At 40.0% G+C, this 17,274-nt stretch overlaps 2 protein-coding genes across 2 annotated transcripts; one reads left to right on the top strand and one right to left on the bottom strand.

Moving 5' to 3' along the window:
- Positions 1-3,717: 3,717 nt before the first annotated feature.
- On the top strand, positions 3,718-7,865 carry LOC142374582 (uncharacterized). Its single transcript, XM_075458321.1, has 2 exons — positions 3,718-4,030; positions 5,935-7,865. Exons 1-2 carry the CDS (start codon positions 3,925-3,927, stop codon positions 7,314-7,316), a joined length of 1,488 nt encoding a protein of 495 aa, XP_075314436.1. The 5' UTR covers positions 3,718-3,924; the 3' UTR covers positions 7,317-7,865.
- Positions 7,866-10,165: 2,300 nt separating this feature from the next.
- On the bottom strand, positions 10,166-16,757 carry LOC142374586 (urokinase-type plasminogen activator-like). Its single transcript, XM_075458325.1, has 11 exons — positions 16,634-16,757; positions 16,502-16,559; positions 16,323-16,427; positions 16,071-16,224; positions 14,429-14,526; positions 14,092-14,133; positions 13,816-14,014; positions 13,577-13,728; positions 12,260-12,400; positions 11,995-12,143; positions 10,166-11,900 (listed from the first exon to the last, which is right to left on the bottom strand). The coding sequence occupies exons 1-11, from the start codon at positions 16,697-16,699 to the stop codon at positions 11,706-11,708; spliced, it is 1,359 nt and encodes a 452-aa protein (XP_075314440.1). The 5' UTR covers positions 16,700-16,757; the 3' UTR covers positions 10,166-11,705.
- Between the last annotated feature and the right edge of the window lie 517 nt (positions 16,758-17,274).

Raw genomic sequence — 17,274 nt, 5'->3', positions numbered from 1 at the left:
TGAAATATATATGATTTAAACACATAAAAATGTAGCAGAAGCACAACTCGTGTTATAAGAATGGCTTCATCTATGTGACCTCTGAAGGTAAAGTTGTAAAAATGAAGGTTAGATCTAAAATGCACTGGAGACTTTGTACTGAAACATCTTGTTTTATTATTATCACAGTTTGATTTTGACCATCCTGATGGATAGTAATAACACAGATAAATGCATAACACCTGATTTATTCGTACATATTAGAGTTTCATGTATAAAAGGCTCAAATCAATCCTAAATAGGAAAGTTATACAGTACAGTGTGGTTACTTGGTTACCTTTGGTTTTGTTTGGCTTAAAAGTTAGTTCTGATATAGCTAATAAAAATAAAGAAGAAAGCTCTGATCTAGAAGAGAAAACAGGAGACATAGTAGATCCTTACAGGAGAAAGTGAATCATTGTTCCAAGGAATGAGATACATAACATCAGCCCATATGTTGGGCTGCATAACTGATCCTGATGCATTGACTTTTCTCAGAATGTTCATATGACTCTATTATTACTTTATTTACTTTATTTATTTTATTACACATATTATTACTATACCAGTCTGACCGAAACGGAGCTGTTTAAACTAGACTAACACACAGATAATGTGGTTGTGGTAAACAACACTCAGATGAGCCTGGGTGCTCTGTTCATGTACCAAAGAGACATCTTTTTTCCATAAAGTCTGAGTCTTTATTAATCCAGCTGAATTCCCAATAAAGCTGCTCTCATTCACATATTTTTCTGTTTCTGTTGACTGAAAATCAGCTCATTCAGACTCACTTAAAGCATTTCCAGAGTGTCGCTCTGCTCTAATAAAATCCTAATTTTATAACCGTAGCCTCGTCTGATAAAAAATGACCATCCAAGTAACTTAAAGACGTCTGTACAGTGAACTGAGCTGTACTTACATGTGCCGGGATCTCCCACAGAGGACGTTAGAAGCAGCAGGTTTTCTCTTACAGTTCACAGCGTCGGAGCATCTGAAACACTCCAGTCAGTAGCTTCATTCTGTTTCCTGCATGTATACATTTCTGATTGGTCTTTTAATACTAGTGTTTGATTTCTACCTTCCTGTCTCAGTTATTTCAGGTTTAATCAGCTCATAAAAGCTGTTTGAAGGTTACAAAGCAGGAAAAATCCACACTTCAGTCAACTTAGTTTCTCTAATCTGCAGAACTCTGTTCATCAGTCTTCAGTGGGAATGCAAAAGATAAAGGGCCGAAAGGACTTATGAAAGAAGTTTATAAAAGAAACTGTGGAACGTGTACTACTTCATTACAGGAAATGTAATACAGGAAGGAATCACCTTATTCAGTCAGTCAAGAGAGCAAAGCAGGTTTTTCATGATCTGGTGTTTGAAAGGAAAACAGGTAAGATCATTTCTAACATTATTAAGTTTATATTAAGAAACTAAGTTAGTGAGAAGAACAACATTTTCCCAAGTTCTCTCTTGTTTCACACTGAAAACCAAAAATACCCGCAGACCTTTTTTCTCATTGGACTTACATATGATTCAGGACTGAGATCCCAACTTTGTTTGCCGTTTGGTTACCCTTAAGTCTTTTGTAAATTATTTTAGATTATTAAACTACCTCAACAACTGGAAAACGTCTGTGACTGATGACTGCAGTGGTGGACAGTAACGGAGTACATTTACTTGAGTACTGTACTTAAGTACATTTTTTGAGTATCTGTCCTTTACTTGAGTTTTTTTTTTTTTTTTGGTGAATAACTTTCACTCCACTACGTTTCAAAGACACGTATTGTACTTTCACTACATTTCAAGGAAGCTTGTCGTTACTCGTTCCTTTTAGGCCCAAATCTGAAGCTTGAGTTTCAAAACTTAATCACATTTTAACTACTGATTTGATCCGATTTTATCTATTGTTCTTATTTCTTTCTTTTTTGTTAAAAATTTAAATCATGCTTTTTATTTCTACTGTTTTAATGTATCTGTAAAGCACTTTGAATCGCCACTTTGAGTTGTAGTTTGTTCCCGGTAATGGACTCAATGGTGAACTTCTGCTCCATAGTGAATGTGTGGGGAGAAAAAAAAAGGCTCTCCTGTTTTTTTTTTGGTGGGGATGTTTTAAATATTTTATTTTTTTATTAAAATAGCTGTCGTTATTACTTTTATTGCATTTTATGCTGACGTTTTTACAGGTGGTACAGACCTTTTGTAGCAGAGTGGTACAAAAAGTCTACATGTCAGTACATCATCAGATGGTTTCAGAGTGTTTTTTCAGAAAACAATACAGCAATGTACTGATATTAGAAAATGTACTTTGTACTTTTGAATACTTAAGTAGTTTTAAAAGTAAGTACTCAATGTGCTCAATGAACTGTAACAGCATTGTTAGCATGTAGGTTGGAATATACTGTGGTATAAAAGTGGGTATTTGCACCAAATAGTTTAGAAAATAATAGTGGAAGAGAGACACAAAAAGGATATTTAGGTGTAAATCTAGATCTGAGTCACATGTGAACACAGAACCACTCCATTCTACATGTGCTTTAGTTTTAAACTGAACTTCTGTGGTCAGACTGTGATGTTTAGACTTTCTTGTCCAGTTGGTGGCGGTAATGTGCTCTTAAATTGGTTTATCAACCACCAATGAACCTAAAAGAAGAAGAGGACCTGACACTGCTTGAATTCAAGGAAAAAGATCCTGAAGTAGAGCTTGTGTATAAGTTTCACTGTCATATAGAAGAAAGATACCATGACTGTGTTTTAGTGTTTACTGATGGGTCAAAGGATCAGGAGTCAGGGGTTACTGGAGCAGCCTTTTTTGTTCAGAAAATGAATGTCCATGCCTCAAAGAGGACGTCTGATTCGTTACATGTGTTCACAGTTGAGTTATATGCCATCCTGATGGCTGTGGAGTGGGCGGATCAATTGAGAGATAGGAGGGTTTTAATATGCAGTGACTCTGTGTCTGCAGTCAAGAGTCTTGGGAAGGGAATGTCCAAGGGGCGGCAGGATATTGTATATGACATACTGTTGGCAATCCATAATGTAAGTAAACAGGGAGTGAAGGTGTCATTTTTATGGGTACCTGCCCATGTGGGAATCAGATGGAATGAGAAGGCAGATGCGTTGGCTAAGGAGGCGACCCGAAGGGAAGCCATAGATGTTCCTCTGACTCTGTCAAAATCAGAAGGCAAGAGTAGAATATGGCAGAACTCTCTTATTAAATGGCAGCAGCTTTGGGAACAAGGCACAAAGGGCAGGCATCTCTATTCCATAGTAAGTAGTGTTTCTGACTCAGTTACGGCCTGCACTAGTGGTAAGCGTAAGGAGGAGGTTATCATTGCGAGACTAAGGATAGGCCATACATGTCTAAATAGCACTCTGTGTGTTTTAGGGAAACATCAGGACGGATTGTGTTCTTGCCAGCAGAGGGAGACTGTTGAACATGTATTGTTATTTTGTGGGAAGTATGAAGCCCATAGGCATGAATTGATCAGGCGCCTAAAGCGATGTGGGATGAAGGACGTCTCCTTGAAAAATGTGCTTGATGTGGGAACAAGTGTGAAGGGAAAGCGCCACTTCTTTAATTTTTTATATGATACTGGACTGTATAATAGAATTTAATTTTGTAGTGCACTAGTTTAGTAGGAGGCGGCAATGCAACTTTCTGGATGCCAGCTGCCGTAAAACCCAATAGAAGAAGAAGAAGATGAAGAAGAAGAAAAGAAGAAGAGGAAAAGCGTGTCCGTGTAGCTGCCCGATAAGAACATTTAGACGTGGACAAGTTGTTCACAAAAACACAAAGTGGGGGCTGTCAAAGTGTGTTTCAACAGCTTTATTGATCAGATATTTTTTCTTTAAGGGCCTCGTTCATGTCAAACGAGCCTCCGGTTTGTTTTATAGCAAAGAACAAGGGGAGACACCATGCATGAGGCTGATTATCTTCGACAACAAAACACTGAAAATTTGCCTCAAGAAGACAGACTGGACATCAAACCATTCGGAGTTAATCAGACGCAGTATGTTGTTGGTAAGAATAATCCCACATTTAATGGTTGTGCAGGTGTTTATGGCTAACGGTTAGTTTGTTGGAGCAGTTATAGCTTATGTAGCATTAAAGCTACATAAGCTGTAAGAATGAAATTGTTTCGTCTTTTGTTAATTTGAATCAGTTTACAAATGCCAAAAGTTGATTTCGGTTTATAACATATTAATTAATAACTTGTGTGGACGGATTGCGAAAGGCAGGACGGTGAAGCGGTACAGTGTTTCACCCGGACAGTTTACTGTGCGCACATAACGAGTCGTTTTGTAGTTCAATATTAGCTGAAGCGAAGTTCGGCTTTAATGTCTCAATAAACAGCTCTGCTAAGACGAATATTAAATACTTTATCAAAACTTACCACACCGTCATCTACGTCAGTGAACGACAACATCTGACACAGTTTAATGTTGTTACACTTTTGATGGAGAAGTTGTGTTAAAACCCGCTAAAATTGACTTGATTGAATAAAAAGGCTTTTTAGTAGGGCGGCACAATTATAGCCAAAATTATAATCACGATAATTTTGATCAATATTGAGGTCAAGATTGTTTATCCCGATTTTCCCCGATTTTAGCGGGAAATAAAGTTTTAATTCCACTTTTCTGTGACCATGACTCTTCTCATCAGAATCAAACTTCTGATCCTTATTCAGATAAATTCAGAGCATCTTTTAGAAGAAAAATGGAAATTAAAAAAATATCCAATCAGAATAAACCAACGGGGTCCTGCTTACTCTTCCATGTTGTATTTAAATAATTCAAACCTGTAGAAAACGGAGTCTATGCTGGTTGATGTTGGACTGTTTTTCTTGGCCTTCGTGTTTTCAGATGCTTTAATAACTCTGCAGCTCTCTCTGCTGATGATCTGTTCTTGGTTAACATCACTCGCCTTAAATCCAAAGTATTTCCAAACAGATGATGATCTGCCAGCGTTTGGTTTCTGTTTCCACGCTCCGCTCTCTGTTGGTTTTTATTACATATATAAAAATGTTTCCCACTGATTTCCCTTATCAACATAACTCTGGCCTTCAGTCCTTGGTGGAAATGCAGAAGAACATGCTTATTTTAAAAGGCCGTGGGGCATTTCAGGACCAACTATTTTTGGGCAAAATCCACATATTGATCACGTCAGGTTGAAGTCAGGCTTTGATTTGTTTAAACATCATATTGTTTTGCAGCTTTGTTTGTATGGACCTGTAGGAGCTATTTGTAAAGTTAGTTTTTGTTTTTCGGTTCTAGTTGTAAATTTAATTTGCTAATTATGAGTAAATTCGATTTTGTTTGCTAATATTCCTTGTTAGTTATTTGTTTAGAATATTTTTGTGTAATTGGGTCACACTGGGCACCTGGAGTACCAGCATGCACCTGGGTGGGCCAATGGTTTTTTACCAGGGAAAAGGACAGAGCAGCAGGTTTTCTTTGTTCTTTTGTTTGTTTTATTGTTTTGAAATAAATCATCAGAAAACGCAAGAATTCATTTTGGACATTCATCTTCTTTTGCCTGCGTTAAACCACATCCCCCATGGTGCATCGGTGGTCTTTTGATTTTGTTTGGTTTAAGTTGAATTTGTTTTTTTATGGACAAATGGCCACTACAGGACCCTTAATTCTGACTTCAGTGTTTTAATGCTCAGACTGTAAGATCAGCCTCTAACATCACATCTCAGTCCAAAAAAAGTTCCAAAAAAGATTATTTTTATGAGATCCAAGAATATAATTCATCTTTATTATAAAAATAGCGACTCATAAGACCCACTGAATATTAAACAAAGACACCGAATATTTCTTAAGTATCATCTCTCTACTTTCTCATCTCAGAACCAGAAACATTTGTGTAATCATAAATCCAGTTGTCCATAATGTCCATGTGCGTCTCTGTGTTTCCTGCAGATGTTCAGCAGCTGTCGGGGAGTAAAGAAGAAGTTCCTCATGAATGGAGCTCCCATCTGGACCAGAAGGATCCAGAACTCCTGCACATAAAGAAGGAAGAGGAGGAAGGCTGGACCAGTCAGGAGGGAGAGCAGCTTCACGGACGGGAGGAGACGGATAACAGCAGGTTCTCAGTCACTGCTGTTCCTGTGAAGAGGGAAGATGATGAAGAGAAAGCTCAGTCCTCACAGCTTCTTCTGGTTAAAGCTGAAGAAAACAGAGAGACAGAACCTCCAACCAGCAGCTCAGCTGATCAGATGAAAACAGAGACTGGTGGAGAGGACGGTGGAGGACCAGAACCAGCCGGGAACCCACATCCACATACTGATGAAGAGGCTTCAGACAGTTCTGACACCGATGATGACGATGATTGGAATGAACAGTCCTCAGGTTCAGGATCTGAAGATGAAGGCGGTGACCCTGAATGGAGGCAGACCAGAGAAGTTCAGTCGGGCTCAGTTGATGTTGATGTTCAATGTAAATCTACCAAAAAGTCCTTCGGCTGCTCCGAGTGTGAGAAGCAGTTTGTCTACAAGCAGTCTCTTCAGAGACACATGGCTCGTCATTCAGGAAAACCGCCCTCCAGTTCTTTGGCTGTCAAGAAACGTTTGAAGAAAAATGCACGTCCACGGACGAGTGTCCGTGCAGGGAAGGTCCGTTGTGGTGAATGTGGTCAAACGGTTAGCTGCCAGAGTCGTCTCCAAATACACATGAGAGTGCACACTGGAGAGAGACCCTTTGCCTGTGATGAATGTGGAAAAACATTTGCTGAAAAGGAAAAGCTGAAGTGTCACATGAACAGCCATTCAGGGGAGAAACCTTTCCAGTGTGATGTTTGCTGTAAAAGATTTCGCCTGCAGGGAATTCTCAATCAACACATGAAAACTCACTCCGGAGAAAAGCCATATGCTTGCAAGAGGTGCGACAGACAATTTAAACTGAAAGGCGATCTGAACACGCACATGATAAACCACTCTGGGGTGAAGCCGTTTGGCTGCGGCGTGTGTGGAGCAAGATTTTCCAGGCAAGGAAGTCTGATGAGACACACTCGCCTCCACACAGGAGAGAAGCCGTTCGGCTGCGATCAGTGCGACAAAAGGTTCTATAGAAAGTTTCACCTGGACAGACACGCGCTGGTTCACTCAGGGCGTCGGAAGGTCTCCACAGAAAAGAGGCGGTTCCGGTGTGACGACTGTGGGAAAGAGTTTCTGCAAAGCAAACATCTGAAGGCGCACATGAGTATCCACACAGGAGAGAAACCGTTTAACTGCGATCTTTGCAACGCCACCTTTTCACGGCGGGGAACTCTGAAGAGACACCGCAGGTTGGTCCACAATAAGTAGGACTCCCCGGTCCATCCTGTGGAAGTTATTAATCAGCACCTCCGCAGCTTTCAGTGTTTTTTTTTATGTCACAACCTGGGATTTTAATGGATTTCTGAGTTTCACTGTTTGTTTTGTGTGTTTTCGTAACGGACGACTTGCACAGATTTAACAGTCCTGTCCGATCAGCAGCTGGTGTTTAGCTGCTCGGGTGGTCCTCCCCGCTCATGCATTGAGCCGTATCCCTACTCATCATGCCTTATGGGAGCTTCCATGTTGGCCAGTAGCTGGATGGAACCGCCCCCTTCTGTGGATCTTACACGATCAGGACTGTCCGACCTTGGGTTAACCAGTCTGGGTGGGTCCTGTCCATTAGCAGTATGGAAACCGCATACTTCTCCTACTACTCATACTGACTTTTTTCCCGGATGCATACTAGATTCGCCGAAATGTTGGGTATGCATCATGAGGTTACTACTCCTACTCAAACTACCCAAGATGCAACGTAACGTGACGTCGCCGATCGTCATTTCCTGTCAAAACGGCAGTTTCAAGCTAGCTACAACGAGGGTAGGTTCACTTCCTGTTTTCAAAACAAAAGCACCAATTGTATCGTAATGGCTTTCCCTATGATAAAAGGCAACGGGTATTTTATTTTGTGAAAATAACAGGAAGTGCGTTGCTCACTGCGGCTAGCTTTAGTAGCGCCGATTTCGTCGGAACAAAATTGTAAATAGCCGGTATTTTGTCAGGTTTTCAACACGTTGGGGATCTAAACGACTACTTTCTCGCCAGAAAATGTTTCAAATGTTGCTAAAGTTTACAGAGTTTAGAGCTTAAGCGAAATCAGCTTCAGGCCGGCTGATTTCGGCTCGGGCAGGAGCAAAATGCATGTAGTATGTAGTTGGATGTCTGCCACCATTATGGGCTCTGGTTCCTGCTCTGGGAGATTGCTGTGGTCAGCGCTCAGATCCACCAGCCATGGAGCACTGGTGTCATGTGCTGCTTCCTTCTCCTATATGATCTTCCAGAATGTACCTCTACTGTACCTTCTCAGGAGCAAAGCAGGTTTAAGTAAGATCATTACTGACCTTATTAAGTTTATAAGTTATAGTTTATAAGTTTCTTATTGGACTTACATATAATTCAGGACTGAGACCCCAACTTTGTTTATCGTTTGGTTACCCTTAAGTCATTTGTGAATTATTTCAGATTATTAAACCACCTCAACAACTGGAAAACGTCTGTGACTCTGATGACTGTTCTGTGATCCCTTCTATTTTGTACATGAACATTGACCAATAAAGTTATTTTAAAAGATCTCCTGTGCTCAATGAACTGAAACAGCATTGTTAGCATGTAGGTTGGAATATACTGTGGTATGAAAGTGGGCATTTGCACCAAATAGTTTAGAAAAAATGTTGGAAGAGGTGTAATCTAGATCTGAGTCACATGTGAACACAGAACCACTCCATTGTGCTTTGGTTTTAAACTGAACTTCTGTGGTCAGTCACTGTGATGTTTAGACTTTCTTGTCCAGTTGGTGGCGGTAATGTGCTCTTAAATTGGTTTATCAACCACCAATGAACCTAAAAGAAGAAGAAAAGTGTGTCATATATATACATATACAGCCCTTGTATATATATATATATATATATATCTCAAAATGAATGAATTAATTGTAAATATAGTCCTATATATACACACATATATCCGTGAACGTGTTTATACGTGCGCACATATAGAACTTGCACAAGTTAATCTTGCCAAAAAAGCTCACTTTGACATATTTATAGAACGTGCGCACGTTAATCATGTGTAAAAAGCTCATTTTGCGTAAAAAGGGTACATTTCAGTTCATTTGTTTTAAGTTTGAGACCCCCCAGTGGTCCCAGCATTGAGCCCTCAGACAGTCCTTCACTGATAGGTCTAAATAACTTTTAACATTCACTGTGTCACAAGCTTCGTGTAAACCTAGAAAAAGGGCTGCAAAGTGCTGCTTGTTGTCCAAGGATTCTATTCATTCATTCTTAGGCCAGAAATATACTTTCTTTTTGATCATGGATACACGTGTTTATCCCGGCTGCCTCTTTGTTTGCAAAGCTCATTTTGCGTAAAAAGGGTAAAAAAAAAAGGGTGTAAATCAGTTATTTTGCACATTCAGTTATTTTAACAAACTAACCCGGTAGCTGCATCTACCCAAAATTTTGTTTAACCCGTTAGCGGAACTAGCGGAAATGTCATTTTTCCAAACTTTATTGACAAATTGACATCAATACAGCAAACTAAACAGCAATCCAAAAGGCAAATAATGATGAAATATCAGTTACATACATAAGGAAAGAATAATATACTGGGGGGTTTTCCTTGAGTTTACATTCTTCTACAAAATTTAATAGTTTCATGCCGTTCTTTTTCTCCATAAATTGAAGTGTTTTCATTAATGACAAACTTCCCGATCAACAACTAACACATTAAAGGCCACATCATACAAACTATGTTCCAAAACTACCCCAAACAACAGTTTTTCCCTAATTTGGCTACTTCATCTCTGGAGAAATATTGAGAAATCAAATTTCTATATGATGCAACGTGGTTTGGTTCTTAAAATTCCTGCTTTGCTGAGGATTTCATTGTTCCTTAGTGGCTGCAGAGCATTAATGCAACTTTAAAATGTTGTCTTTGACTTCTCGTAGCCTTTATTTTGACCACAAGATGGAGCTGAAATGTTACAAATGACAGAAATAACACTGACACAGGTTCAGGGCTTTGATCCAACAGGTTGTGTCCATTAAAGAGGCTTTAAATACCCCAAATATACCAAATAATGAAATACAGACAGCTATATGAATCTAAACAACACCAGTAAATCAGTATAAATGAGTTTATCTTCTCGCTAATCTACAAAAATATACAAATACATCTTCCATCTGGAAATAATACTGAATAATCAACAGTTTTTTTGTTGTTCAGACTTCAGAACTATGAAATAAAACATGTAGATCTGTGCAACAAACAGAACAGATATATTTTAAGGCTCTTTCAGGCTAACATCTCAAACCTCCTTCATGAAGCAGATTTTTCTACTGTCTCCCAAATATAAAACATTAAGCAGTGCTGGTGTCCTGGCCAAGCCCACCCTGACTCCGGTGGCTCGATTCCCATCAATATCCTCATTAATATTCCTTATTTGTCACAAATGTTGTTATCGGTTGGAAGTAGCTCTATTCTCATTAAAGTTCAAAGTGTCATACGAGGCATTTGTATCCATGAAGTGACTTAAAATAAGTCTATATATTTAGGGTATATACCCCACGAATGACAGAAAATTGATAAATACTTAATGATTGTACTTTTAGGGTCAGTAAATAAAACTATTAGGAGGAAATGGTCATCACAGGACAGTTCAACGTAAAATATAATGATGAAATCACAATAAACATGTAGAGAATGGAAAATATAACTACATTTATTCATCTTGAGACTGAACAATTCGTGTTTTACTGGAAAAAATGGGTTGATACGCAACCGTCTTCTCTCTACTGTTGGTGTTTATCTGAATATGTGTTTTGTGTTGCATTTATTAGGGTCACCTGTTCACGACCCTAATATTTGAATAGTTGTTTATCGATAATAGTGAAGACTTCTGCTTCACTCATTTTTCTTCTGAAGTCCAAAGTCCAGATAGCTTCTGGTCTAATGAAACATGACGTTTCACCATGAAGCAGGGGCGGTTCTAGGGGGGGGCCACAGGCGCATTGGCCCCAGCTGAAATCTGATTGGGCCCCTGTAGTTCCCCTGACCTGTCACTCATCTGAACAGTTTACAGGTGGGTGCAATTCCGTGCCGAAACAGTAGTGGCGCTAAAGAGCCAAATACGAATGTCCAAGCGTGAATACAGCTTACAGAAGAAGAAGAAGATTCGAACGACCTCGAACGATGTTGGACAAATACTTGGCCCCTCTTTGATTATTGTGGCCCCTTGATGGCCCCTTACTCAGAAAAATCCCTAATCTGCCCCTAACATGCAGTCCTGAATTAAACAGTCTCCATATTAAAGGACTGACAACTTTCCCACATGTCTTTAAGGTGTTTTTTTACGTGTCACAAGGCACATCGTGAGTGCCATCAGACATCCAAGGCTGAGGATTTCAGCCTTGGATCATCAGAAACGGGCATGTTTTAAGTAGATTATTTTCAGGAATCAATCTTGACCATTTGCTGCGAGAAGCTAGCAGGAAACAAGGTTCCCAGTTTGTTGTTTATCATTTACATCCTCTATATGAGGGTGAAAATGGGAACCAGGCTATTGGTAGATGAACAGCATTCATTTGGCATTAATAAAATATATAAAACCACCAGGAAAATGAGGGAGCAGCAGCTTTTACAGTTCATAGCCGCAGCTCAGAATCATTTCTGTGGGAACATGGCTCCGGCAGTGATGGCGGGCAGCCCCGTCTTCTCTGCTATCCATTTGTTGAAGTTGGTAACTCTGGCGTAAACACCAGGTCGGTTCACATTTGCACAGCCGTCGCCCCAGCTGATGACTCCAAACAGGAACAGCCTGTCGCCAACCTCGCATACCAGCGGCCCCCCCGAGTCGCCCTGCGGGAGAAAGCCGTGCAGCATTGAAGAAAAAAAACCGCCAAACTGATCTATTTGAGCAAAGCTGAAGTCGAGATCAGACACGTTCAAATACCTCGCAGGCATCCTGACTCCAGTCGGGACGACCGGCACAAAACATGCTATCAGTGATCATGTTTCCATAATAATCCTTTTGTGCGCACACATCATCAGAGATGAGGTTCACCTGAGCCTCTCTGAGATACTGAGACTTATACCACAAACCTGGAGAGAAGAGGAACGGTTAAATCATGTGGATGAACAGTTTGTTGTTTAATTCTCAGGCTTTTTTTTTTTTACCCCAGATCTACTTTCACAGTAACAATGCAAACTTTCTTCACCCTGTTTCTCTTTGCCATATCCAGCGATCTCACAGGTGATGCCTGGATGGAGCCTCTGCTGAGGCGGTGGCAGGCAAACCGTCCTCACCGAGTCGCTTTCCTCGGCACACTTTCCACGACTGGCCTTCAGTTTCACCAGAGCTGCGAGACAGTTAACAAGAAATACTGAAAATGTGACAGGTTTGTGGCATCTGTGTTGAAGCTAAACTACGAAATAAAATCCAAGAAAGTAGGAAAATCTCTTCTCAGGGTGAGTAAATGTTCTCTGTGTTGGATATACTGACACCTTGTGGCAAAAACTACAAACTGCAACCAACTAAATACCCCAAAACTGTTGTACAAGATGGTGCAACAAGGCAAGGAGAGTGACCCACAGTTTGTTCTCCTTCTACAGTAATGAAAACACAGCAACTCTACATTCTACATTAAAAAAATATAGTTATAAACATCCATTCTGGTTTAATATTAAAAAGTCAAGCTGAAGATCACACAAATGGTGAAAAATTACATTAAAAGTAATGTACGGTTGTGTCTCTTGCAGGTTTTCTGCACGACTTAAGACAAACAGCCCAGAAAATGAGCTCTTTTGCTCAATCTTGTTGGAAAATGTCATGGAGTTTACTTAAAATACCTATTCTCATGCAGTCTCACCACTTTGTTACACAAAGGTTCTCTCATTTATTAGAGATCATGTATAATTTTACTTAATTATCAAGGTTTCTAATTAAAAAATGGACATTTAGTTTTGGCAGCTGCTGGCATTCACCCTCCTGCCCTCATATTTATCAGTTTTTCCCAACTTCAAACTGGGGAATAAAAATGTAAGAATGTAAATTATAAATTGAATATCCTCGTTGGGATATTTCACATTAAACAAAGCACTGGTCTTAGATCATGAGCTACTTTCTGTCATGAGTGAGCTATAGAACTAATGATGAATGTGTTGATAACAAAGCAAAAAGAGGTTTGGACTTTCCAAAGTTTTTTAGCTGCTAGTATATTCAATAATATTATATATTCAATATTAATTACAGAAAAGGAGATTTTTCCATAATATCCCTTTAAGTTTAGCTAACTTTGGCCGCCCTAAATAAAGAAAATCCTAAATCTTTAAGGTCTGTAACACAAAACTACATCAGACTGTTTGATCCCCAGAAAACATATAGCATTTATAAATACTTTAGGAGCTTTAAAGAGAAATAACTGAGTTTCAAGTGTCTGCAAACTTGATTTCTTTCTTCTTCTGATTGTTCAGAGATCATGTAACGTAATATTTGTATAGTTTCTAGTGGGGAGTTTTCACAGCTGTGTTCGCACCAATGTCATTGTTGAAGTTTCCCTCGCTGTTGTCAAACCCTTCATGGGTGTAGATTTCCTCCACCCTGAAGCTTTGCTCCACAGCTGGGTCGCTCTCATTCAGGGCGTTTTTCCCAAGGATGACGGAGAACCGTCGGGGTTTCTTCTGAGAACTGAAACACAAATTCCCAACATAAGTTCCCTTGCTGTGATTCCTCAGCACATGCTGAGGGTTGCAGGAAGTGATCTCACTTCCTCACCCTTCAGGAAAGCAGTGGGCGGCCGTGAGGACCCAGCAGGTGGAGATCAGACTACCCCCGCAGCGGAAAACTTTCTCCGTAGATTTGCTACGCCAGAATATGGCAGCGACCCACGGGTGGGATTCCACAGTTGCAACTGTTCCGCCCACGATCTTCATCTGCTTTCTTCTGGTGCGCTGACCACATGTCATCCCTGCAGCTGGGGGATTAAGTCATGTTTAAAACTGGGTCAAATAAAAGCATGAATTTGAGACAAAACATGTAGTAATGACTCACTTGTTTGAGGCTCAGTGGAAGCGAGGAAAGGTGTGGCTGTAACTGCAGAATTAAAGGAAAAGACAGGTGAGGCATGCATCGTGGATTAGATTTAAGGCCTTTAGTGCTAAAACATTTCTCAACATCCGGCTGAAATGTTTGAACATACGGAGCAACCTCAGGCTTTATGAATTTTACAAAGTGTATTTGTCTCTGAAACCAGGTCAGAGTGAGATCTGTCTCAACTTGTTCTAAAAACTCTCATCTGCAAATTAACCGAAACTTGATTAAACAGAACTTAAGCTGCACCTGTTTGACCTCATTTCAACGCTCTGCTGCCAGAAAATAAAACACTTACTGGACTGAAAGCCACAACGTCGAATTTCACAATATTCCCACACCAGTTGCTGGTTTTTCCGAACGTAACACCACGGACGCCTTCTGTAGTCAAGATTTCTGAAGGAAAACAACAAAGACATCAGGCTATACTACTGAAGTGGTTATTAAAAGGTTCTGACTGTGAAGGCCCTGAAAAGATATTCCCTCCTTCTGGTTCTTATTATGAGTATGTGGTCTGAAATGAAGAGACAACATTGGACAAACAGTCTTAATTAAGGCTAATTAACCTTTCACTAGCCCTTACCCTAAGGGTAGATCACCAAAAATACAACAGTTACCAGATGAAAATTCTATGGATGAAGAAGATTCACAAAGCCTATATGTGACTTAGGTGACATCAATACAAATGTAAACAAACCCAATCAGTTAGTACTTTCTAATATATTCTTTCTTAATTTGATAAAGAAAAATATTTCTTAAAGAGCCAAACTGTTACTGGAATGAAATGAGAGCTTTTAACTGCAGTAAATGTAAGTGTATTGGCATTTGGAGTTTCAAAAATAGTCCCCTGAAAATATGTAAATGTCAGCTTAAGAAAACATTCTCAATCCGCTCATGGTGCTATTTTAGCTCAATTAGCTTGCTAGCATGTTCTAATTATGTTAGCTTAATTAGCTCGCTAGCATGTCCTGATTATGTTAGCTTAATTAGCTTGCTAGCTACTGCTGACATAGGAACTACAGAATTAAAGGCAGCGAACATTTGAGTGGCTAAAGATTAAAAGACTGTGTTTTGTATGTTTTTCTCTTCTGTTTTAGAGTGTTTATGTATGTGTTAAGTAACACCTTTTGATGTAAATCAAAACTGTGAATGGCAACACAGAGAGAAGCTAATAAACCAAACAGTTGGCTACAAGTAACACTCAAAAAATAAAGTTATTTCAATAGTTAGCCCAAGTTAATATGAGTTAATAGAATTAGTAGCAGGCTAATGATTAAGTGGTCAGTACACGTGCTAATTAATGCTGGAAGTGAGATACATGTCTGTAGCTGTAATAGAAATTTAAGAGATGGTAAACTAGCAGGTTCTGCCTCAAAAGAGGACGTTCAGGCTAAAACAGCTTCAATGAATTTTGACATTGATTCTTCAGGTGTCTGGAACTATGGTGGAAGGATAAAACATTTTGTTAAGCGAAGATACAACCCATAGCTGTTCAATTCAGGTCATTTACATGGTACCAATTCACAACAAAAGTCATCCCCGGATAATCTACAGAGAAAGTAAACAAGATAAATTCAAGTCCAATCAAAATCTAATTAAATTCTTAACAATTTGATTAAGCATGATAAGAAAAGTAAAAAGTTGTCTTGCTTAGGAAAGCTGCGGATCGCATCGATCCTTCGGCGGGTGTCTAAGGGGTTTGGCATCTGGTGACTACAAAGCCAATAATATATGATTAATCAGTTTCGTTCTGAAACCATTAAGTGACCTCTCGTGAATGGGAGGGTTGTCATCCTGGGAGAGGCCTCTCCCATCAGGACAGAGATGTATCATCATAGTGCTCACTCGGGGGAACTTTGTATTGTTTTGCAATGACAAATCTCTCCAGGGGACAAGCTGATCCACCAGTATGTCTGAGTTCAGATTGAACAATGGTCTACCTGCAGTAGTTGTGCCTCCCGGAGCGGATGTCTGAGGACAGGTAGCGCCTTCTGGTGTCTGAATCCCACCTCTCACACGTTTGTCCGCTGGCTGATTTGGACACCGTGCCTCTGTAGTACAATCCAATGCCCTCATAGCACCCATCACTTTTAGCTACATGCACAGCAGAATATCGGAGGGTCATTAAAAAGGTCAAACAGCATGGATAAAGGAGATAAGTGTGGAGATAAGTGTGGAGATGAACGTCTCACCTCTTTCACAGTGTTCCCCATCAAAACCATCAGAACAAAGACAAAACAGGTGTTCACGAGTGGTCAGCGAACGGACAGAGGTGCCTCCGTTGAGACAGATCCCATCTACAAACCAAAATCACACATCTCATACTCGATGTACAGAACCAGCGAGCTTCACTGAAGGCTGAGTAGCTTACCTGCAGTTTCAGAGGTAAAAATAGAAGATCCCTCCCTTATCCTGTGTTTCCGCAGGTTCTGTAACGTGAACGTGAATGAAAAGAAATTCAAAGTTTCAGTTCAGGAAAGATAAAAAAAAAAAACATTCTTACCGCCTCGGCTGCTGACAGGGCTGCCAGCACGCACACGAAAACACAAAAGCTTCTTGTCGTTGTCATATTTCTTCACTGCAAAGGTTGAAATCCAAACAAAGTGCATGAGCGTGCTTGCACAGAGCTGTATGGGAGCCTCCTCGGGGTTTATTCTGTTATATCTGTCCTGCTGGGAGGAGGGTGAGCCCTGATTGGCTCCCAGCTGTTTGACAGCTGGATGGCCTGCTGGGTTTGATGTGAAGAAATAGCTGGGAATGACTCATTGTTGTTAATCTGCAGCATTAATTCTTGGGAAGCACATCAATAACTCTGGTATGTCAGAAACAGGTCTGCAGATGTTTACATGCTGAGCTAAACAGATTTTAGCCTAAGTGTGATTAAATCTGGAATTTGTGGGGTTTGGTGTGTTTATTCTGTGATTTTAGTCTCTTGGTTTCACATGTTATGTTAACTTTATCTGTCTGAGTTTATGCTTGAGTTCTGGTATTTTGTTTGTGCTTTTTTCTTTGTGTACATGTCTTCGGTCTTCAGTCCTCTTTATTAGATTCTGTTAAGAGTTTCTGGTTGTTTTCAGTCTTCATGTTTAGTTCAGTTTCCCTCTGTTCTTGTCTTCACCCCTCGGTGTCCTCAGCTGTCTTGGC

The sequence above is a fragment of the Odontesthes bonariensis genome, chromosome 23 (assembly GCF_027942865.1).
Source record: "Odontesthes bonariensis isolate fOdoBon6 chromosome 23, fOdoBon6.hap1, whole genome shotgun sequence".
Classification (NCBI taxonomy): Eukaryota; Metazoa; Chordata; class Actinopteri; order Atheriniformes; family Atherinopsidae; genus Odontesthes; species Odontesthes bonariensis.
The sequence above is the reverse complement of the archived record's forward strand: the minus strand, read 5'-3'. Positions and strand labels throughout refer to the sequence as shown.

Coding starts and splice junctions, on each gene's coding strand:
- LOC142374582 (XM_075458321.1), top strand. CDS start 3,925: ATGCATGAGGCTGATTATCTTCGACAACAAAACACTGAAAATTTGCCT. Junction 4,031..5,934: donor TCAGACGCAGTATGTTGTTG/GTAAGAATAATC, acceptor TGTTTCCTGCAG/ATGTTCAGCAGCTGTCGGGG.
- LOC142374586 (XM_075458325.1), bottom strand. CDS start 16,699: ATGACAACGACAAGAAGCTTTTGTGTTTTCGTGTGCGTGCTGGCAGCC. Junction 16,225..16,322: donor TGGGGAACACTGTGAAAGAG/GTGAGACGTTCA, acceptor CTGTGCATGTAG/CTAAAAGTGATGGGTGCTAT. Junction 12,401..13,576: donor AAACTTCAACAATGACATTG/GTGCGAACACAG, acceptor ACTGTCTCGCAG/CTCTGGTGAAACTGAAGGCC.